Genomic DNA, 25,334 nt, shown 5'->3' with positions numbered 1-25,334 from the left:
GTTTATTAAATCAAATCATCTATTAACAAATATCTTAATATGACATTCATAGCTTTATAGTTGACCATTTGACTTTGAGAAATTAAATGACATATTTCCTCTTTTTACTCATCACACAAGAGGTGACAGGGAGAGAGCAAGGTCAGAGGAACTTTATGGGACACAAAAACAGGCCATGAAAACAGACAGAAAGTGGACACAGAAAGACTGGATGCACAGTAGAATGAACAAAGCATGACAGATGCTTGAAGGAAGAGTGGAAACAACATGACAAAAAAGTTTGATGGAAAATAAAATACATATATCATAAGGAAGGAAGGAATAAACAATGAAGGAAAGAAAAGGGCAGTGAACAATGGATGGACAGATGGATGGATGGATGGAAGGAAGGGAAGAAAAGGACAGTGAAGGATGGATGGAAGAAAGAAAGAAAGAAAGAAAGAAAGAAAGAAAGAAAGAAAGAAAGAAAGAAAGAAAGAAAGAAAGAAAGAAAGAAAGAAAGAAAGAAAAAGAAAGAAAGAAAATGACAGTGATGATGGATGGATGGATGGATGGATGGATGGATGGAAGGAAGGAAGGGAAGAGAAGAGAAGGACAGTGAAGGAAGGAAGGATGGGTGGATGGAAGTAAGAATGAAGCGATGAAAAGGGCAGTGAAGGAAGGAATGATGGATAGATGAAGGAAAGAAGAATGAAGAGAAGAAAATTATAGTGAAAGAAGGATGGATGGATATATTGAATGAAGAAAGAAGGTAAGAAAAGGACAGTGAAGGAATAAAGTGATGAAGGAAGGATGGATGACTAGAAGGAAGGAAAGAATGAAGGAAGGGAAGAAAAGGAGAGCGAAGGAAGGAATGAAGGATGGAGGGAAGGGAAGGAAGAATGAAGGGAAGTAAAGTACAGTGAAGGAAGGATAGATGGATGGATGGTTAGATGGAAGGAAGGAAGGAAGGAAGGAAGAAAGGAAAGAACGATGACTGAATGAATGGATGGATGGATTGATGGATGGATGGATGGAAGGAAAGAAGGTAGGGAAGGGTTGAAAAGGACAATGAAGGAAGGAATGAAGGATCAAGGGAAGGGAAGGAAAAATTAAGGGAAGAAAAGGACAGTGAATGAAGGATAGCTGGATGGATGGTTAGATGGAATGATGGAAGGAAGGAAGAAATGAAAGAATGATGGAAGGATTAATGGATGGCAGGAAGGAAGGAAGGAAGGAAGGAAGGATGGATGGATGGATGGATGGATGGAGGGCAAGAAGGAAAATGCAGGAAGAAATAAGGAAGGACCACAGAAATTTGTTGAACATTTTAACGATCTATGGTTTATATACCAGAAAAGTAAATCTGTCAATGTTATGGTAATTTACAGAGTTTTAAATGAAGGAAATAAGAAAAAGGAAGAAACAATGAAAGGAAGGAATAGTAAAAAAAAGTGGGAGGAAAGAAATGGAAGGAATATTGTGGTTGCACTGTGAAAGATAACCAGATAAAAACTAATCTGACAGTCAGAAGTGCTTTTAGCGGTCAGTGAGGGGTTTGTTGACAAAGCTAAAAGATATATATATATATATATATATATATATATATACATTATTAATTTTTTTACCAGTATAGAGTTGTGTGTGTGTGTGTGTGTGTGTGAGTATGAATCTGGTGCACATGTGCTGGCAGTTTCAAGTGGCCTAATTGTGGAAAAGGTGGAGTCTCTCAGAGGACTGAGATGGATTGGAGTGTTATTTAAATGGATGCTCTCATTTCAAAAATGAAGTTTGTTTGGCAAAAGCAGGACAGCAAATCACAGACATGTAAAAGCACATATACATCACAAACACAGAGTCTATTGAAGAACTATAGAGAGCACACACACACACAGAGACATACACATGATCCCAGATTAGAGAGGTCACTGATCAAATTCTCAGTTAAGAACACTAGGATGGCACTAATGTGTCATGTCATGGCTTTTCCCCATTCTTTTCCAGTTTATTCCAATCCCAGTGGACACAGGGAGCCTGGAGTGAAATGGAGGGGGCACTTACCCGCCACATAGACTAGGAGGGAAAAAAGGAAGACCAGAACAGTTTCCATGGCAACTGCAATGGGGAGAGAGAGAAAGAGAGTGAGAAAGTGATAGTAAATAGAGTGAGAATTGGTGTTAGTGGGTTACATGTTTACCACGTACAGAAAGACTAGAAAGTTCTCACTAGCTCACATTATTCATAATTACGATTATGCTCTGTACTTGACTGGCATGCCATCATTGTACCTATGCAATACTGAAAGAACACGGTCAGAAAGCATGACAAATTGAATTATACTCCCTGTAGACTCATAAATCCCAAATACACAATCTGTTCCCTGCTTTTTTTACTGCCATTTTATGAAATGTCTGGGTTAAAGTTGTCTTATTGTCTCTATTGCCTTTTAATTTTTTTTATTAGATTTTTTGTCAGTGAGTGCTGTACCAACATTTGTTATAGAAGGACAAAGTCGTTTGTTTTGAACATTAAGCATTGGAGAGCCATCGACAAATGACACGGGGTAGAGCAGATTAACTGCCCTTGACCACAGAAAGGGCATTTATGCTTCTCTGAGTGTTTCAAGAAAGGCATTGTTTTACTGGAACAATATTTTTGGTTACACTTTATTTTGATAGTCCACTTTAGACATTCTACTAACTATAAGTAATTTTGTAACTACATGTGAACTACTTGTGAACTACATGTCAACTAATTCTCATTAATTTGCAACTACATGTCTACTAACTCTTAGAGTATACAGCTAGGGTTGGATTAGGGTTAGTCGAATATGTTTCTCAGCATGCTGTATGTTGTGGACCCATCAAAATAAAATGTTAGACGTTATAAAGCAGACAGTCTACTAATACTCTAATGACTGCTTGTTGATATGTAGTTGCAAAGTTATTTACTGTTAGTATGTCTAAAGTGGACTATGGAAATAGTGTTACCATATTTTCAAATGAGCAATTCATTTACCAAATCAAAATACTTTCAGCTTTCAAACTTATTAATATCTTTAAGTCATTATGATAGGTTATAGATATTTGTTCACCCATATGTGTGTCTTCACACACACAAGAAAAATAATTTTTTAAAATTAAAAATACCAAACAACCCTGCTGCTTCTCAAACCTTTAGAACCAACCCTGCCATCGCCACCCTGGTGTTAAGTAGGGCACCATCATCTCAGAATGGTGTCATGGTAAACCTGTAAAGGGAACCAGGTCATTCTGAGAAAATGTTGTTCCCAGGACTAAATGATGAAATTAACATGATGCTGCTAATTCACATTACACTCATGTAACTCAATTTAGTGTGTAATGCAACACATATGGCCATAATACAATACAGTTCAATGAACAAGTAGGTAAATATATATTGAAACACACGGAACGTTCCAATTTGTGTTTGAAATTTCTTCACTCCTGCAACGCCACAAATTCAGAATCTGTCACTAGTCTGCTATGATACTAGACCCAATTAACGGTTAAAGACATGACAGCTTTGGCTGACAAATTATTGCAGTAACAAAGAGCAAGTGCAATTGTGTGATATTGCTTTTAATTAAACAGATCAATAAACAAGAAGCTAATATTACACAACTTCCATTTTACACACAGTAACTTTAGATATTTTGCTCCGCCAGTGAAAATTGTTCTAAACATAGTCAAAGCAGAGTCATTTCAACACGGAGTAACATAGTGGTGTTCCCATTGAATTATTTACAGAAATTCAGTTTGATCTGAATTAAATGACTCAATGACTCAAAAAGACAATTACTTACCACCACCTATTGGTGTAACAATTTAACCTGTATAAACAGTCAGTAAAATCTGAACAATAATGAACAGACTATGGAAGCCTGTTTCCACCACTGAATTAAAAAATAAATAAATAAGGTAATTGCAACTTTTTCTCACAATTCTCACTTTTTTTGAGTTTACATCTCAGAATTGCATCATACAAACTCATAATACAAACGCAATTCTGGCTTTTTTTCTCAGAATTGTGAGATATAAACTCAGAATTGCGGGATATAAACTCACAATTCTGACTTTTTCTCGCAATTGTGAATTTTCATCTCACAATTCTGAAAAAAAATTCAGAATTGCAAGGTTATCTCCGGCAATTGAGAGATGTAAACTCACAATTGTGAGAAAAAAAGTCAGAATTGTGAGATAAAATGTCACACTTACCTTTTTATTTTTATTTTTCATTTAGTGGCGGAAACGGGCGTCCAAAACAGACTTACAGTTTGTCTAGAATGAGAAAACAACTCGGACAAGCGAAACACCTTTGTGACCTTGTTTATGCAGATTTTCTAGAGAAAACACAAAATGTTGTCTTTGTTCCTGTTCTATTCAACTATTATCCTGTGACATTTCCACTCTAAAATACACATTTCACCTTTCTCACATCATATTTGAGGAAGTGGCATCTCTTTATCAGTATTTAATTTCGACTGCACTTACACTGACCTTGTGAAATGCAATATTTGAACTTCAGACATACTGCAGACAAAACAATGGTGCTACCAGAATTACCTATTGAACTACTGAAGTTCCCTATCTGTTGGTCACTACGAGTTATGTCGTGACGACATAGGGGATTTACTTGGAAGCCCCAAACATCTCTGACTTAAGAGAAAACGCCAATGGAAATTGGCTAGTGGATTTTGCATACCTGAGACACTCCCCGTACATACGTGTATAAAAGGGAGCGACAGGTGCATCCACTCATCAGATTTTTGCTTCGGAGACAAGTGGATGAAGACTGTGCTGCTCTCCACAAAGCCTCATCTTTGTTTTGTTCTGGTTGGCGTTACGGTGCAGACAGCGGAGTCCCTTTCACCAGCGATTCCCCTGGGCACTTCAACTGAAAGAGCAAATCTAAAAGAGCAAATCACGGACGATCGCGTCTTTTTCAAGATGCCGTTTCCTCCGTGTCCTCTTGGTTGCGGTCGTTTCCTCTCCGCGGATGACGGACACGATCGTTGTCTTCAGTGTCTGGGTCTCCAGCATGCTGAAGCTGCGTTCGTGGATGACTCATGCGCCTGTTGTGGTTGTATGAGTATGACATCACTGCGATCTCACCTTTCCTTTCTGAAAGGATTGGCACCCTCTGCCGCCACCCACCCCGGTCTCTCTGACTCGAGCAGAGGACCGCCGGCTGGCGCTCTGGGAGATCTGAGGGTTACAGTAAGAGCCTCTCCGCCGGGTACGTCCCCACGGATCTCTTACTCCTCACGCAGCGAATGTCCCGTCCGGCTCCCGGGTGATTTCACTGGTTCGTCCCACGGGACGCCCAGTATTTCATTCGGTGCGCCTCCCGAGGATAGGATGTCGATCGCAGCATCGGGGGACGGGTTTACGTCCTCTGAGAATGAAGGTGCAGCGGGGGTACCCCCCTCGGGTGTGGTCGCCACCGCTGCACCGGACCCAGAGTTGACAGCCATGCTTGCCCGGGCAGCCGTGAGCATCAGGCTGGAGGTCAACAGACCGCCCAGTCCCGAGCCCTCGCGGCTGGATGATTGGTTTCTCGGAGCGGGGCGCAGCTCACAACCACTTTCTTCTCCAGTGCCTTTCTTCCCGGAGGTGCATGAGGAGCTGACGAAGTCGTGGATGGCCCCTTTCACGGCCAGAAGCCGCTCGTCTGTCTCCTCCGTCCTCACTACCCTCGATGGCGAGGCTGCCAGGGGGTACGCGGGCATTCCCCAGGTGGAGAGAGCGGTCGCGGTGCACTTGTGGGACACCTGGGACAAATGGCATCCGCAGCTGCAGTCACGCCGCTCGGATTGCTTCATATGAGACCACTTCAGCACTGGTTGCACTCCCGAGTCCCGAGTCCCGAGGTGGGCATGGCGCCGCGGTTCACTTCGGGTGTATATCACACGGGAGTGTCGCCACTCCTTCAGCCCCTGGACGGACCTTGCTTTTCTATGGGCCGGGGTGCCCTTAGAACAAGTGTCCCGGCATGTTGTTGTCATAACAGATGCCTCCAGTACGGGCTGGGGTGCTACATGCAACGGACAGGCAGCCTTGGGGCTCTGGATGGGGCCTCGACTGCTTTGGCACATCAATTGCCTGGAGCTGTTGGCAGTGCATCTGGCCTTGCGCCAGTTTCGGCTACTACTGCTAGGCAAGCATGTGTTGGTCAAGAAGGACGAGGGGTAGGTCCTGTTGGTCGCGCCGTATTGGCCCACCCGGACCTGGTTTCCCGAACTCATTCTCCTCGCGACAGCCCCGCCCTGGCGCATTCTCCTTTCTCAGGGGCTCGGCACCATATGGCACCCGCGTCCAGATCTGTGGAACCTTCATGTGCGGCAGACTTAAGTGGTCTACCACAGGCCGTGGTAGACACCATCACTCAGGCTAGAGCTCCTTCAACAAGGCACGCCTATGCACTGAAGTTGAGTCTGTTCACGAACTGGTGTTCTTCTCGCCGGGAAGACCCCCGAAGATGCACGATTGGAGTAGTGCTTACTTTCCTGCAAGAAAGGTTGGAGCGTAGGCTGTCACCCTCCACCTTGAAAGTGTATGTGGCTGCTATCGCGGCCCATCACGATGCAATGGACGGCCAGTCCCTGGGAAAGCATGATCTCATCGTGAGGTTCCTGAGAGGTGCCAGGAGGTTGAACCCCCCCTAGGTCACCCCTAATGCCCTCCTGGGACCTCTCTATCGTCCTGGTTGGACTTCAGAGGGGTCCCTTTGAGCCGCTGGACTCAGTCGAGCTGAAATTCCTGTCGGCTAAGATAGCGCTCCTGACCGTGCTCACTTCCATCAAGAGGGTCGGGGACCTCCAAGCATTTTCGGTGAGCGAAGAGTGCCTTGTGTTCGGGTCGGACTACTCTCACGTTGTCTTGAGACCCCGGCCTGGATACGTGCCCAAGGTTCCCACCACGCCCTTCCGCGATCAGGTGGTGAACCTGCAAGCACTGCAAGCATTGCGCATATACATGGACCGCACCCAGAGCTTCAGAAGCTCTGAGCAGCTCTTTGTCTGCCACGGATGACAGCAGAAAGAGAAGGCTGTCTCCAAGCAGAGGTTGGCCCACTGGATAGTGGATGCCATCGCCTGGGCGTACCTATCCCAAGGCGAGCCGTGCTCCCTTGGGGTGAGGGCTCACTCCACACGGAGTGTTGCCTCCTCCTATGCATTGGCGCACGGCGCCTCTTTGGCAGACATCTGTAGAGCTGCAGGCTGGGCGACACCGAACACCTTCGCGAGATTTTACAGTCTCCGCGTTGAGCCAGTCTCTTCCCGTGTGTTGGGTAACAGGTAAGCGGCGGGAAGAGTTGGCCGTTGTCACGCTTGCTGCACCATTCCCCCTCACCCGGGGATACGAGCGCCTTTTTTCCTCCTCCAGTTCAGTTCCCCGGACAGCGAACCCTGGTGGAGTCCCCCAGCACCCCCGGCAGTCAGACTGGGCGGAGCAGTCTGACGCCAGGCCCAGTACTGTTGCTAGCTCGCCTGGGTCTCCGGTCAGCCCCTGTACTCGGCTAGGTGTCCGTATGGCCTGATTCCCTTCGGGTAATCCCACACGTGTATTCGTCCACGGTACGGTTTCCCTCACGGTCAACCCATGTCTTCCCTTTGACAGAGCTCTGTCAGGCCCTGCTGGCAGCCCTCCTCCCTACTCCTAGGTAGGATCTGCCCCAGGGTCCAGTCGTATGTAGCACTGCCCCAGGCCTGGGCCAGTCCATATCAGTGTCTCCACATGTTACCTCCCTTCGGGCAGGACGTGGCCTCCGTAGCGCCCTTCTCCAGAAGGCTCGCTTCCCTGTCGTTACCGCCAAGCTGTAACAACAAATAGGAAAGACTTGAAGTGGTCTTTCATACAAGGTCGATATCCCTTCTGATTTCTTGGGGAAAGGAACAGCAGCTTGGCTATCTCCAGCAGCAATGTACTCAGTGGTCCCTGCGGGCACCAAGGTTAGCGAATTTGTCTGTCATGCACCAGCTTGTCAACATCTGCATGCACAAGGTTGTGACGGGGTTCAGGTTGTGGCACTTTCCATATGACCCCTATGTCGTCACGACATAACTTTCATAACAATTTTCATTGGCGTTTTCTCTTAAGTCAGAGATGTTTGGGGCTTCCAAGTAAATCCCCTATGTCGTCACGACATAACGTCTCTGTTCCCTCCATCAGGGAACGAGGGTTACGTACGTAACCGAGACTTTCTATGTTTGAATCTCAAATTTGTGATGGGGTTGAATCCCATATCTTGGTCTTTTTTTAAGAGCTTCAGTCTTATCAGCATGTCACCCATTCTAGAGGCACTGCAGTCTGCTAATGGACGATATCAGACTCAATGATTTCACAAGGAGCAGAAGTGTTTGGAATGAGCCGATAACAACAACAAAGTTGTTATTCTGTTTAACCAGTTCAGTGTCACCTGAAGATACAATCTTAGGTCACCAATACTCAAACAAGGCAGCAGTATTACTAAAGGCTATTACAAACCTGATATCATGTGATGTAACAGGGTATTGAGGGTATATTGTAAACAACAGACATTGTTTTTCAGATCAGCTTGACTCCTCTCCCTTAAAGCCATGAGCAGAAACCATCCACACCTGTGTTTCAATATCCATCACAGTAAAGAGTGCCCACCCATAAAAATCATGTTCAGGCCAAATTAATTTTATCGATGGCATTTGGCATAAGGCAAGTTATTGGTAGGGATAGAGCTAGGACTATGTTGTTTTTTTTATTTATTTTTTTATTTTTTCACAGGAATGTACTACGGCAAATCACTGGTGCCTTATTGACCTCAAATAATTTTCTGTGTGGATAGCAAATCAATAAGGAGTCTATGCATGACTAAACAGACACGTTAATGGTCTGTATAGAAGTATTTACCAAAGTGTGGGTCTGTACATGATATTTTCTAATTTTTTTCTAATATTCAGAATTGTTTGAAATGGAGGGAAACATTTTGAAAGTATTGTTGTTGTTATTTTGTCATTGTTAAATACGTGTTTGAAATCAGCCCTTATACCCTCATTCACTATTCCCTACATTAGAGCACAAATACAGTCTTGTTGAAGGAGTGAGTGAAAAAAAGTGAGCAAATTCGGACACTAAGTGCGCCGGAGGGGCTGCCACTTTTGCATAGTTTGAGCTTGTTGTGTAATGGAAACTAGCATGTATAGAACTCAATCAACTATTTAATATTCAATTAAGAAGAAATTTATACCCACATTGGACAATAATTTTGGAAACTAGATGGATGGATGATTCAGCTGCATGCAATCTTCTCGCTAAATGTGGAAATTAATTTGGCACAACCCTCACAGTGCATTATGGGTATTCTCTAGCCAATGAGTGTACATCAGTTGTACACTCGTCATTGTGGGGAAATTATAGGACTGAATGAGTGTACTCGACGCCCACTATGGTTTCAGACACCATCGCTGAACAAACTGCTGTATCATCAAATAACACCCTATTTGAGGGCATAAGGTGGGCAATTTCAGACACAGCCCCATAAATGGGAAAAACAATGGTGATCCATTGAATTTTTTGAACATTTCGAATCAGTTATGACGTAACAAAGCCATGTTTACTGAAATCAAGCAACTTTGACAGTTTTAAATATGCTACAAACCACTGGTTCGAAACAAATGATTTGCTGAGGATTCCAAGCTTTCGAAGCAGTGTTTCCCTTCACTATTGAATGTACATTTAATGTTAATTTTTGGTCAGCAGTGTACTGGAGCAGTGTTTAAATTTTGCATTAGATTGAAGTTAGGTGTTGTTCACATTATTTGCTCTCTCAAGTACCATTCACTAAAAGCTAAGTAAGAAAGCATACATGTATGTGAATAATTTCCCATTTTCTTAGGGTTGGGATCAATTTGCTCTGCACCTTTTGAGCTACAAGTGAGTAGAAGCCAGTTTTTTAACTCATGGACGCCATGAGATGAGACTCATCTGGCTTTAATTATCAAACACAGCCTCTGACCTCAGCAGACATATCGACAGAGTGCTATAGTTAGATGCACCAACTCATTTCTCCTTCCGAGTAAAAGCCTCCCCGGTCAGTCGCTGTAATTCACCCTTAAAGTCAATTGAGACTATGTTGTCGGCCACCGATATTTCCTGTGCTCCCTGGAGGACAGGAATGTTCGAAGGAAGATGGCGGCGCGATCGATCACTGCGCTGCTCCGGGTCCCAAAGACGGTGCTTTTATGTCGTTTAATGTCGTCTGTTCGTCTCCAAATAGTGTCAGTTTACCGCTAACTCTTAAGGAAATCACCCCAGAATTCATCTATGATCGCCAAAGTCTTTTGGATATCAGCAACGCATACGAACATCAACTCTCGCCGGCGGCTACTGAGAAGCTACGAGGCCTTTGTTTACTGCTGGAGCCGGACCTCGAGACCGCGGCCTCGCCTACTGACGCTACCCGCACAAGGCAGCGTCGCAAGCGGTGTGAGAGAGGACGGAAGCGCGGAGGTATACGAGCTAGGCTAAGAGCTAACCCCTCAAGACCGGCTCTTCCAACACTCATGCTCTCAAACGTTCGCTCTCTGGAAAACAAACTGGACTTAATTCAACTCAGTCGATCTACACAGCATGAGGCAAGGGACTGTTGCGTGTTTGTTTTCACCGAAACATGGCTAAACGACAACATCCCGGACTCCGCCATTCAATTGCACGGGCTAACCAACTTCCGAGCGGACAGAGATTCATCACTGTCTGGTAAGACACGCGGAGGTGGCTTGTGTGTGTATATCAACAAAGACTGGTGTAACAATGCTGCGGTATTATCAAAACACTGTTCATCGCTGGTGGAGTTTATGGTTGTGAAGTGTCGACCGTTCTATCTGCCGCGGGAGTTCACGGCCATTGTTATCATTGCGGTTTACATTCCCCCGTGTGCAAACGCTAAGGATGCGCTTCGTGAACTGTATAGCGCCATCAGTGAACAACAAACAAAAAACCCCAACGGCTTTTTCATCATAGCCGGTGACTTCAACCACGCAAACTTAAAGACAGTTTTGCCAAAGTTCCACCAACATGTGAACTTTGCAACAAGGGGAAACAACACACTGGACTTTGTTTACACAACAGTTAAGAATGCTTACAAGGCTGAACCCCGCCCCCACCTCGGGTACTCCGACCACATCACTGTTATGCTAATCCCAGCATATAGACCACTTCTCAAACTCACCAAACCAGTTGAAAAGCAGATCACAGTATGGCCAGACAATGCCACCTCAGCACTGCAGGACTGCTTCCAGGACACAGACTGGAACATGTTTAAAGAGGCAGCCACCTACAACAACCACACAGACCTGAATGAGTACACTGAAACTGTGACTGCTTACATCAAAAAGTGCACTGATGATGTCACAGTCACCAAGACCATCACCACACGTGCAAACCAGAAGCCATGGATGACAGCAGAGGTTCGTGGGCTGCTAAAGACCAGAGATGAAGCATTCAGATCAGGAGATAAAGCAGCCCTCAAAACAGCAAGAGCCAATCTGTCCTGTGGCATCAAAAAAGCAAAACGGTCATATGCCCAAAAAATCAACAACCACTTCACAGACAGCAGAGACACACGGAGCCTGTGGCAAGCCATTCAGACCATCACTGACTACAAGCCCCCGCCACAGGCCTGTGATGAGGACACATCCCTCCCCGATGCACTCAACCACTTTTATTCACGGTTTGAAATGCAGAATGACACACCTGCACAAAAACTGCCCACACCTCCCAACGACCGGGCGCTCTGTCTGTCTCCAGCCGACGTAAGGAAGACCCTATGGATTAACCCACGCAAGGCTGCGGGTCCTGACAACATACCTGGCCGTGTTCTGAGAGACTGTGCTGCACAGCTGACAGATGTCCTAACAGATATCTTCAACACCTCGCTGAGCCAGGCAGTCGTCCCCACATCTCAAATCCACAACAATCATACCGGTACCAAAGAAATCACCTGTGTCCTGTCTCAATGACTACCGTCCCATAGCACTGACTCCAATCATGATGAAGTGCTTTGAGAGGCTAGTCATGCATAACATCAAAACCAGCCTCCCCAACACACTCGACCCGCTCCAGTTTGCATACCGTCCAAACCGCTCTACGGACGATGCAATTTCCTCCACTCTCCACCTGGCTCTTACCCACCTAGAAAACAAAGACTCCTATGTTAGAATGCTGTTCATTGACTTCAACTCGGCATTCAACACAATAATCCCACAACAGCTCATAAATAAGATAAACCTGCTGGGCCTTAACAATTCCCTTTGTAACTGGATCCTGGACTTTCTAACTGGAAGACCTCAGTCAGTCCGTGTCGGCAACAACACCTCGAGCACTACAACACTGAGCACAGGTGCCCCACAAGGCTGTCTGCTCAGCCCACTGCTCTTCACACTGCTGACCCATGACTGCACTGCCAAGTTCAGCTCCAACCACATCATCAAGTTTGCTGATGACACAACAGTGGTAGGTCTCATCAGCAACAATGATGAAACGCACTACAGAGAGGAAGTGGCACAGCTGGCTGAATGGTGTGGCACAAACAATCTGTCCCTCAATGTGGAGAAGACAAAGGAGGTTGTGATGGACTTCAGAAGAAACTCCGTTGACCACCCCCCACTGACCATCGACAGCTCGACTGTGGAGAGAGTCAGCAGCACTAAATTCCTGGGGGTGCACATCACAGAGGATCTCACCTGGACCACCAACACCATGTCACTCTGTACACTTTCTCCGCCGGCTGAAAAGAGCAAGTCTCCCTCCACCCATCCTCACCCCATTCTACAGAGGCACCATTGAGAGTGTGCTGACCAGCTGCATCACTGTCTGGTACGGGAACTGCAGTGCTGCTGACCGCAAGACCCTCCAGCGGACAGTGAACACAGCTGCAAAGATCATCGGTGCCCCTCTCCCCTCCATCCTGGACATCTTCCTTACACGATGCTCCAGCAAAATCAACAGCATCGTGAAGGACTCCACCCATCCCTCCCACAGTCTCTTCCAGCTCTTACCATCAGGAAGACGGTACCGGAGCATCAGAGCCCACTCCGCCAGACTGCTCAACAGCTTTTTCCCCCAGGCTGTGAGAGCCCTGAACTCAAACCACCCCGCCCCCCTCTGAAACCCCATGCAAACTCCTACCTCCTGAAACATGGACCACCCCCCACCCCAAACCTTACCACACCAAAGAAAAACTGTATGGAACTTTAATTTTTTTTATTTATTTTATTTTTATTTTTTGTGCAATTCAAAGTGTGCTACACACAGGTGAGTGGGCCTGTACAAACCACCTGTAGTAACACACTCTCCTCTATGTGCACTATAGACACTTTACACTATGGACACTTTACAATATGTGCACTATGGACACTTTACACTATGGACTAGGGGTCGACCGATTATCGACCTGGCCGATTATTGGCACCGATATTAAGCATTTTTATGATAATCGGCATCGGTCATTTTCAAAACCGATGTGCCGATAAAATTATTTAATTATGAAACGCGCTATTTGGCTCTGATGCAGCCTGTCGGAACTCACCACTCTGTGGCCTAGAGCAGTCTCCGCCCACCGCGCATCTGATTTGTTGAGAGTCAGGAGTCCGACCAATCAACGTGGAAGACTAAAGGCACTCTCACACCGAAAGCGCTTGCTAACTGGTGCTGCTTCATCACGCATCAGTTCTCTCTCAAAGGCAGCAGCAGACGTTGCTCAAGTTGCAATAAATTACAATCCACTACACTGAAGTTGTAAAAACCTCAATATTATCTATTTATGATTTCCGAGATGGGGGAAACGCAGGGGGAATCGCGGAATCCAGTCATATGGAATTTACTGTATAACGCGTAGTCACGGAATTAGTCAAAGTTTGGATGAATTAATCAAAAGTAGGTCAGTACACTTAAATCGACTCATGATATGGACTATCTGTAAACATTAAGCTGCTAAAAGACTATTTCAATATGAATTCTGCATGTTCGGCGTGTCTCTGTATATGTGAAAGGCACAGACGCACGCTTTTGACACACACACACACACACACACACACTGAAGTGCGCGACGCTCGCGGTGTTTTCCGCATCTGCCATGTCACTAAATGAGGACATAAATACATGAACATCATCCCCAGAACTGCTCTGAGAGTTACTTCATGAGCATTTGACTGTTTCGTTTGAGTAAAACGATCATCATATCATAAATAGGCTACAGAAACTTAAGAGGTCCTCATGGCAACCCGTCAAAATAAAAGTTTGGTTTATTTACTAATGCTACTATAATTATTACAACTTTTGTTTAAAAGAACAATCACACAATACGCTATTTCTTACATGTTTTAATTTTAATAGTAAACCCATTTGTTTGCCAAAAAATAGAGTTCAACTCTCATTTGATTAAAAGATAAATTAAATTAATGTTTTATGCCTTCATTTGCACTGCTCTGTAAATGAAAACTAATGGAAATTACTGTCACATAGGCCAAGACTAAGATACTGTCACATAGGCCAAGATTAAGTTACTGTCACATAGGCCAAGATTAGGATGATGGAAATTGGGACATTTCAATAGGCTATTGAACCAAGTGAGCCTATAACAGGCTATTAGTGTTATAGTTTCATTAAAATAGTTGCGGTCTTCTTCGCAACTTCTACAATGGAGCTATGAAGACAATTAAATTATTTACACGTATTATATACATTGCGCTTTTAAAATTAATCAATTGATGTGCATTAGATGATGAATTGAATAGTCACCTCTTGTAGGTTATGATTTAGTCAACCGAAAATAATTAATGAAGAATTATGAGAGGTTATGCTATTACACATACATTTCTAACATGTAAATTATTGAAGCCAAATACTTACATTTCCCCAAGCTGTTTAGCTGTAGTATTTAGTATTCATAGGCTTAATCATGAAGCATACAGTGGCCCCACTTTTAACTCTCTCTTTATATATTACCCTTATTGTAGATGGATGCATGGGGGAAGACAAGAGTAAGAAGTGCAACCAACACTAGGGAAGGCCGTTTTTGTCAGAGCCCTTGTTATTTACATTTATTCATTTAGCTGACGCTTTTATCCAAAGCGACTTACAATTGCTATATATGTCAGAGGTCGCACGCCTCTGGAGCAACTAGGGGTTAAGTGTCTTTCTCAGGGACACATTGGTGTCTCACAGTGGATTCGAACCCGGGTCTCTCACACCAAAGGCATATGTCTTATCCACTGCGCCATCACCACCGCACTTTTATTCTTAATTTTGACATTCATTTTCATTTTTACACCAGACATATATATCGGTTCAATATATTGGTTATCGGTCTACTTGGTCTGTAATAATCGGTATCGGCATCGGCCCTGAAAAACACATATCGGTCGACCCCTACTATGGACACTTACACTTTACACTATGTGCACTATGGACACTTACACACACTGCTGCGTGTGCACAATCTCACAAAAGACTCAGCAATATATGGATGTTTACATGCTCATGCACTACAAATCATCCTGCACTGTTCCCCAACCAGCTGCTGACTCAAATGTCTCTCTTTGCACATGTACAGTATTTGTGAAGCATTCGTATAGTTTGTATTTTTTATCTTCTATTTTTTAGTTTGTATAGGGTAATATTTATGTGAAGCATTCGTATAGTTGTATTTTTTTTATCCTCTATTTTTTAGTTTGTATAGGGTAAATACTTATATATATAGTATACTTATAGTTAACTCTGTCAGTAGGTTAGTGGTGTATAGGTTTATAGTGTTTTTTACTTCATTGTTGTATGTCTGTATTTATGTAGCACCGTGGTCCTGCGAGACACGACATTTCGTTCCACTGTATGTCCCCACATGTAGCGGAATGACAATAAAGCTCAACTTGAACGTCGCTGTATCTGGACGACTTGCGAACGAGACAAAACATAATTCTGTTATGAAACACAAGGATGATGGAAACAAAGATGCAAGTAACCAGTTTATTGACAGACGGTGCAATGGCAGAAATGAACAGAAAAGATGAATGAAGTCTCTCGGATGGGTAGGTGGTGCAGGGACTTTGATGGTCAGCGTGGTGATGAATGGTGAAGAGTGATCCAACGTAGAACATCCAAAGACACGATAATCAAGACAAGACAAACCAGAGTTTCCAAGGACGAACACACGATGAAACAATCCACTGACATCAAACAACGATCTGACAAACAGGAGAGATTGCAGTGAGTTAAAGTAGCCAAGAGAAGATGAGCAGCAGCTGGAGAGGGTAATGAGAACAGGTGACGGGGATACAAAATAATGAGGGCTAAACCAAATCAGACAGATCGATGGGGGGAGACAATGGGAGAAACCAAATCAGAACAATGACAATTACCAGAAACACAAGGAGACATGTAACACACAGACCTACACAAGTACACGTGACATGAAGAACACAATGGATTCATAAACCGTGACAGTACCCCCTCTCCTAGGAACGCCTCCTGGCGTTCCCAGACTCCCTTACCTGTCGATTGTAATCATCAATAAGGGAGTGATCCAGTATGTCTCTAGCAGGTACCCAACTTCTCTCCTCCGGACCGTAACCTTCCCAGTCCACCAAATACTGGAATCCGCGTCCCCTCCGTCTTGAGTCCAGAATACGATTGACCGAATAAGTGGGTTCCCCATCTACGAGTCGCGGCGGTGGAGGAACCGGGGCTGGCGGATTAATGCGTGCAAAAAAAACGGGTTTGATTTTGGATACATGGAACACGGGATGGATTCTCCTGTACACTGGAGGAAGTCTGAGGCGGACTGCCACCGGACTAATGATTTTGGTGACAGGGAACGGGCCAATGAATTTCGGAGCAAGCTTATTAGACACGGATCGGAGAGGAATGTTCTTAGTAGAAAGCCACACTTTGGAACCAACGACGTATACAGGAGGCCTAGACCGGTGGCGATCGGCCCTGGCCTTGGTGCGCGCTCCCACCTGGACTAGAGTCTCGCGGGCTCTAGTCCAGGTGCGATGACACCTCTGGACAAAGGCGTGAGCGGAGGGGACCGCGACCTCGGATTCCAGACTAGGAAAAATTGGTGGCTGGTAACCTATACTACATTCAAATGGGGATAGGCCCGTGGATGATACTGGTAACGAATTGTGGGCGTACTCCACCATAGAAAGTTGTTGGCTCCACGAGGAAGGATTCTTGGCAACCATACATCGCAACGTTCTCTCCAAATCCTGGTTGGCTCTCTCAGTTTGACCATTGCTCTGAGGGTGAAACCCAGATGACAGACTAACAGTCGCCCCCAATAATTTGCAAAATTCTAGCCAAAATTTGGACACGAATTGGGGTCCCCTGTCGGAAACCACATCCGTCGGGAGGCCATGTAACCGAAAGACATGGTCAACGACTGTAACCGCTGTCTCCTTGGCTGAGGGTAATTTGGGCAAGGGAATAAAATGGACCGCCTTCGAGAACCGGTCCACCACGGTCAAAACTACCGTGTTACCCTGGGAGGATGGGAGGGCGGTGACAAAATCTAGTGCGATATGGGACCAGGGTCTCGAAGGGATCGACAGCGGTTGAAGGAGCCCATCCGGGAGTCTATTAGAAGTCTTACCAGTGGCACAAACTGAGCAAGCCAAAACAAAATTGTGAACGTCGCGAGCCATACGAGGCCACCAAAATCGTTGCTTGACCAAATGTGTGGTGCGACTGACTCCTGGATGACAAGCCACATTGGAACAATGCCCCCACTGAATGACGTCGGACCGTAATCCCTCTGGCACAAATAAATGGTTCGGTGGGCAACCGACCGGAGGCGTTACCCCTTGTAAGGCTGTTTTAACCTTCGATTCGACCTCCCATGTGAGTGTGGAGACAATAAGTGTCTCCGAAAAAATGCACTCGGGATTGGACGGGCGATCGGAACGGTCAAAAATGCGCGATAAAGAATCGGGTTTGATGTTTTTGGAACCCGGGCGATACGAAAGAGTAAAGTCAAAACGTCCGAAAAAAAGGGCCCACCGAGCCTGCCTGGAGTTCAATCTTTTAGCAGTTCTGATATATTCCAAGTTCTTATGATCGGTCCATACGATAAAAGGTACCCCCGACCCTTCTAACCATTGGCGCCATTCCTCCAATGCTAACTTGACTGCCAACAACTCTCGGTTACCAATATCATAGTTACTTTCGGCAGGCGATAGACGGTGAGAAAAAAAAATGCGCAGGGATGCATTCTGTCGTCTGTCGGAGAGCGTTGCGATAACACTGCACCTACCCCCACCTCTGACGCGTCAACCTCCACCACGAACTGACGTGATGGATCAGGGGGTAACAAGGATGGGAGCCGAAACAAAGCGGCTTTTAAGTTTGGCAAACGCAGCCTTGGCTGCGTCTGACCACCTGAACGTCGTTCTGGGGGAGGTCAAGGCGGTCAGAGGAGAGGCTAGTTGGCTGAAGTTGCGAATAAAATGCCGGTAGAAATTGGCAAACCCCAGAAACCTCTGTAGGGCCTTACGGGAATCTGGAGTTGGCCAATCCACCACAGCCATAACCTTGTCAGGATCCATGCGCATTCCCTCAGCCGACACAATGTACCCTAGAAAAGGAACAGACTGTGCATGAAAATCGCATTTCTCCGCCTTGACAAAAAGCCCATTCTCTAGCAGCCTCTGAAGCACTCGTCGAACATGCTGCACATGCTCCTGGAGAGATAATGAAAAAATCAATATGTCATCCAGGTAGACATATATGAATTGATCGACCATATCTCGCAGCACGTCGTTGACGAGTGCCTGGAAGACCCCTGGGGAGTTGGACAAACCGAAGGGCATGACCAAGTATTCAAAGTGCCCCCTGGGGGTGTTAAAAGCAGTCTTCCATTCATCTCCCCTCCTAATGCGGACCAAATGATAAGCGTTTCTTAAGTCCAATTTAGTGAAGACCGACGCTCCCTGCAACCTCTCGAAAGCTGAAGATATCAACGGCAAAGGATAAGTATTCTTTACCGTGATATTATTCAGCCCTCGGTAGTCAATACAAGGTCGCAGAGATCCGTCCTTCTTCCCCACAAAAAAGAACCCCGCCCCCGCTGGAGAAGAGGAGGGTCGAATGAACCCCGCTGCTAGAGAATCAGAAATATATTTCTCCATGGCCTCCCTTTCTGGAACTGAAAGTGAATATAACTTGCCCTTGGGCGGAGACGTACCTGGCAGTAACTCTATTGCACAGTCATAGGGACGATGGGGAGGGAGAGAAGCAGCACGAGACTTACTGAACACCTCCTTCAGGTCTAGATACTCCGTGGGCACGTTAGACAAATCCACTGCCTTCTCCTGAAACACAGAAACAGAGACAGACGGACAAGCAGACACAAGACAAGACTCATGACATTTATTGCTCCATTCTGATATGGTCTTAAGCTGCCAGTCAATCCGGGGGTTGTGTTCAATGAGCCAGGGGTGTCCTAAGACAATGGGTGCCAGGGGGGAGTCCAGAATGTAAAATGAAATGGTTTCGGTGTGGTTGCCCGATACAATGAGTGTGATGGGTTCAGTGATGAATGAGATGGTGGGCAAAGTTTGGCCCTTTTACCGGGCAGCTGTAGGTGAAGTGCCCCGCCGCCCCACAGTACAGACACAGGCCCTGGGATCTCCGCCTCTCCTTCTCCTCCCGCGAAAGCCGAGCTCGCCCGACCTGCATGGGCTCGGGATCGTAGACTGGGCTGACCGCGTCCCCGCCGCTGGCTCGAGCTGTAGATGTCTCCGCAGGGGGAAGCCGAACGGGTAACCTCCACCGTTCGGCTCGGGAGAGTCGAGCGTCTACCCGCAGTGCCAGGTCGATGAGTCCGTTGAGGGTAGCGGGTAGATCCAGGGCATAGATCTCGTTCTGGACGCGATCAGCCAGCCCATGCAGGGACATGTCCCACTGCGCCTCCTCGTTCCACTGACACTCTGCCGCCAAGGTCCGGAACTCAATGGAAAAATCGGAGACGGATCTCTCCCCCTGTCTGAGATCCGCCAGGACCCGCGCGGCCTCTCTCCCGGCGACCGCGCGGTCAAACACCCTCTTCATCTCGGCGGAGAGTGTTTGGAACGAGGCGCAGCATGGATCCTGGTTCTCCCACACTGCTGTTCCCCATAATGCTGCCTTCCCAGTCAACAGGGTGAGCACGAATGCCACCTTGCTCTCCTCGATGGCAAAGGTCCTCGGCTGTAATGAAAAGTGCATGGAGCAACGAGTGAGGAAAGCTCGGCAAAAGTTTGGCTCACCACTGTAGAGCTCCGGAGTTGGTAATCGGGGCTCTGACTGGTAGGCGGCGCTGGATGGTGCGAGGGGAGCGGGCGGCGCAGCGGGAACCTGTAGCTGTTGAACTCGTTGGGTGAGCTCGGACACCTGCACCACAAGAGCACGAATGGCCTGTCCTGACTCACTCATGCTCTTCTCCTGAGCGTCCATCCGAGAGACGCTGGCCCGAATGAACTCCTCCAACATGGAAGGGTTGGAACTTGCTGCTTCCATGTTGGTCAGATCATTCTGTTATGAAACACAAGGATGATGGAAACAAAGATGCAAGTAACCAGTTTATTGACAGACGGTGCAATGGCAGAAATGAACAGAAAAGATGAAGGAAGTCTCTCGGATGGGTAGGTGGTGCAGGGACTTTGATGGTCAGCGTGGTGATGAATGGTGAAGAGTGATCCAACGTAGAACATCCAAAGACACGATAATCAAGACAAGACAAACCAGAGTTTCCAAGGACGAACACACGATGAAACAATCCACTGACATCAAACAACGATCTGACAAACAGGAGAGATTGCAGTGAGTTAAAGTAGCCAAGAGAAGATGAGCAGCAGCTGGAGAGGGTAATGAGAACAGGTGACGGGGATACAAAATAATGAGGGCTAAACCAAATCAGACAGATCGATGGGGGGAGACAATGGGAGAAACCAAATCAGAACAATGACAATTACCAGAAACACAAGGAGACATGTAACACACAGACCTACACAAGTACACGTGACATGAAGAACACAATGGATTCATAAACCGTGACAAATTCATTCCCAATGACTGCCATATGAATTATTGATTTCTTTACTGACGAATAGCAAATACAAACAAACAACTGCCTGCACAATTGGTAGAGTCGACCTAGATTATGTACATTTATATTTTTTTATTTACTCTGTAGTTTTGTGTTTTAGTTTAGTTTTAGCGTCACATTTCACTTATGTAAGATGCCAACCAGTCACAAATAAAGTGCACATGTTGTGCTATTTTTGTAGGTTTCGTCATCAAATACTGCTTGATCGTGTAAGCAGTAGTTACTAGACCATATGTCAGAAGCTGAGAGATTCTGACCTCATTGATATGACTCGCGCTATGAATGAGAGCGAATAATATCATCAACAGAGCCTGGCGCTGGCTGAGAGCTCTCATGACTAGGTGTAAGAGGAGTGCAAGTGTTTACACGCATTTATTCTGCCAGAACTGGAGCAGTTTCTCTCCCCATCTAATTAGCTCTCTTTTTTACACTCTTTAGGCCCTCTAAAAACACCAGCTAGGAGAGAAACGTTTCGTGCCAGTTGCTATCTCTATTTTAGGCAGAATGTGTTGGGAAATATATACAGTTGAGATCAATATTTATTTTCTTATTTTCTTTGACTTTACACAGAGTGGTAATGTGATATTTTTGTTGAAGGAAAAAGTATGTGAACCCAAGGATTTACCTGGATTTCTGCATAAATTGGTCATTAAACAACTAAAAATGCTTTAACGTGTGGTACAAATGGGCATTGTAGAGGACCACATTAAAAATAGAATAATAAACATAACACAATTATAAAAATAATGCTAAAATGACACATTAATAATAAATGTTTCAGTTATTTTATTATTATTATTATTATTATTATTGTAATGGTTCTTCTGTAATTCTGTGGTGCTAATTATTATTGTACTGCATTTTTTAAAAGACACTTTTCTATTGCAAGGATGTAAACAGAAGTTTCTGTATCATTCTGCAATATTCTGTAAAATTCTAGTGCTTTCATTTCTAGTGCTAACATTCCAGAATATTTTATTGTGGGGCTAGTAATAAAAGACAAAACACATCCAATGTGCACTTCTGAAGCTTTGGATGACTCATTTTTGTTAACTGTTTATGTTAAACTGTTGTTGGTAGCTCAGTATTATGCATGTACTATGTAACTGTTATGCGTTAATAATAACAGATTAATTATTTTAGTTTTCATTAGCACGGTTAACGATACACAGAAAGTAATTTTTTTCATATTCAGCATGTCAAACTTCATAAAGAAATATAAAAAATTAAAGTGATACATTATATACATTATAAACACACACACACACACACACACATATATATATATATATATATATATATATATATGTGTGTATAAAATATTTCACAATGTAATATAATAAAAATGAATTAAAAATGGCAAAAAAATATATAATATGAAAACACCGTAATGCACACAAAGAACAATAATAACAATAATAATAATATGCAGTGACTTGTAGGAACATATTTTTTATGGGAAATTATAAAGCAGTTTAACATTTTTATGAATACAAAACATAATATTATACAGTAAAATGTATTAAAATATTTCTAGTGAATTAAATCTTATGTAATTTTCACTCTATATGGTAAGAAAATTTTTTGGTTAGCTGTTATTATGCTTTTATAGTTTTTCCATGTCAGCAGTTTTCACATTAAATTATGTTATATATTTATTTAATAATGGTAATTATTATTAGTAGTAGTAGTAGTAGCAGTAGTAGTAGTAGTAGTATATTATTATTATTAATATTATTATTTACAGTGTATCTATCATAAATTGTATCATATCCCTTGCCTCCCTCTGTTGTTATGTGCAAAATTATATCTGACCCCTTTGTGATCAACTAAATTGCATCTCTTTCATTTGGAAATAATGTGATACAGTATAAGTAAACTGCTGAAATGCATGCAGTGGTGTTGATGAGAAAAAATGCTAGTATACAATAGACTGCAAAAAAATATAGATGCACTGTATACTCTCTCTTTTCTTTTTGGTAGCTCATATGATTTCTGATTAATACACCAGCTGTCAAATGCAGTGTGTCACCTATAATTACTCCTTACCATATTTCAGCAGAGCAATATATTTATATTCAGAAGATTGATTTTGACAGATCTAGGTTTTCAGTGTATTGAATAACATTTCATTGTGAACAATAGGTCATCGTTGACTATTTAAGGTGAGACCCTTCAGCCTCTCATCACAACCACAAGGAGGGTAACTGTATCCATGACAACAAAGCTTTCATTGGCGAGCTGCCAGACCCGCCTCTACCAGGGTGCAAAATATTGCTATGGCAACTGTATCCGTCAGGTGATTACGATTATTAGTACAGCAAGCTGGCTGTAGTTTTGAAAGAGATAGTGATGGCAACCTAGAAACTGAAAATGATGGCTATCAAATCCTTGCCCACACATTCTGGCAAATCAGACATTATTTGGAAACGCGATGCAATTAATAAATGTACAAATTGTAAGGGATGAGTACAATTAGATGATAATTTCCCAAAATAATAATGATCACCTTGTCTTGTATCACCCTGAAGGGGTTTGTTTGTGTACATTATCCCACGTATTACACGAATACTTACCAAAAATGGACATGACATTTAGATATGAATTGCAATAATATGATTTTACTTTGGAATAAATATGTCATAACAGTCATTATTAAGGAATATGTAACCATTGACCAATCAGAATCAAGTATTCCAGAGAGCGCCGCATAATGAGCACTTTAACTCTGCGCCCTCCGTTTGTAATGTATCGATCAGTACCGAAGATAACGCGCTACCTGTTGTGCGCGGAGCTCAGTCGTGGTCATCACCGGACCCCTCCCAACCTGTGGATTTCCTTCAGCACGCATACTAAAAGCTCATTTCCCCGCATTTGCTTATACATTCGCTAATACATTTTCCTCTCAGTAATTAAACTCTAATCCGCTCGCGCGCCATCATAATTTCCCCTGTCATTCCAGACGAAGAATTTCACTAATTGTCATTATTATTACACAAATATTTCACTCCGATAATAATTTGTCAAAACAACACAAATAATGCACAGAGGTTATGCAAATTTTAATTTGACGCTTTAATGAGGCAAAAACGCACAAAGCAATTCGGACACACCCTCGCGCAACAATAACAGCGCGCTGTGTCATTCTACAGCATTTTATATTCATGCATTTCTTCATCAAACTCCGACATAACTTCTGCTGTTTGTAAACTAGATTATGCGTCTCAAAATAAAATCTACATTATCCCATTTATTAAATGTTTACATTACTTTGACTGATGATGTCATTGGAGTAAAAGCGAGGCTTGACGCATGTCATTCCAAAATACCTTCTTTATAATGAGCAAACATCATGCAACATCTCGAAGACTATAAAACAACAGCACACGCCGTAGCTGGATAGGTGACTCCATACCTCGTCTCGTCTCCTTAAGGGTACTTGTAAGTGGACGGGCAACAGTGGGTCAAACGCTGCTTCACGATCCGCACGACTGCAGGGTCCTCAAGTTGTTGTCTGTTAAGTGGATTTTTTTGGCGTTTTGAGATGGAACGAAAAGTTACGAATGGATAAAAATCCACTTAAACGAGCGTTTGATGCTGTATAGCAGTCAACAAGGTTCACCCCCTCTTTTCTGATATAAATGTATTGACTGTTGGTTTGTCCCTTGTCTCTTCTCTCCCGCTCTCTCGGTTCCCGCCCCGCCACGCGCGCAATGAGAGACACCGCACGCGATAGTGGTTGGCTTGTCTTTATAAGCATGTAAGAGCAACACAAGTCTTCAAGGCGTATCTAAAAGTCTGTGCAGAGCCTTTCACAGTGACTCTACAAAATGATTCAATAGGCTACTGTTCTTTTGTTCTCACAAATGCGATATATTTCTGCTGTTTCTGTTAAACAGCAATTAGTCATAATGCAAAGCTTTAACTGAAAACTTTTACTGAACTCTTCAGCTTCTCAGATGATTCTCCTGAAACAAAAAAGACTGATGTGCGACCTCAGAGATTTCAACAATATCTCAAAGTTTTGCTCTCACATCTGTGCTCAAATTTGGATAGATTAGGACAGTCAATCAAAAGTTTGGGATTTCAATATGAACAATCTCTCAAGGCCAAATTATCTTAACTATGCTAGCAACATCATGGCTTTGTCATAATGTAGGCTATATCAACAGTTGTCTGTTTTTTTTATTTAAAGCTGTTTTAGGAGAAACATCTAT

General features: G+C 44.1%; 1 protein-coding gene across 1 annotated transcript in view; it reads right to left on the bottom strand.

Annotated features, from left to right (window-relative positions):
• The window catches only part of fxyd6 (FXYD domain containing ion transport regulator 6), a 30,557-nt gene extending 5,706 nt beyond the window's left edge, over window positions 1–24,851 (bottom strand). The window contains exons 1-2 of the mRNA XM_079391779.1: window positions 24,533–24,851; window positions 2,041–2,094 (exon numbers count right to left, since the gene is read on the bottom strand). Of these exons, the coding sequence (XP_079247905.1) occupies window positions 2,041–2,089 (49 nt within the window). The 5' untranslated portion in view covers window positions 2,090–2,094; window positions 24,533–24,851. The remainder of the gene's footprint in view (window positions 1–2,040; window positions 2,095–24,532) is intronic.
• Window positions 24,852–25,334: the final 483 nt, after the last annotated feature.

The sequence above is a fragment of the Barbus barbus genome (assembly GCF_936440315.1).
Source record: "Barbus barbus genome assembly, chromosome: 34".
NCBI classification, from domain to species: Eukaryota; Metazoa; Chordata; class Actinopteri; order Cypriniformes; family Cyprinidae; genus Barbus; species Barbus barbus.
Note: the sequence above shows the minus strand (reverse complement) of the source record. Positions and strands in the feature narration are given on the sequence as shown.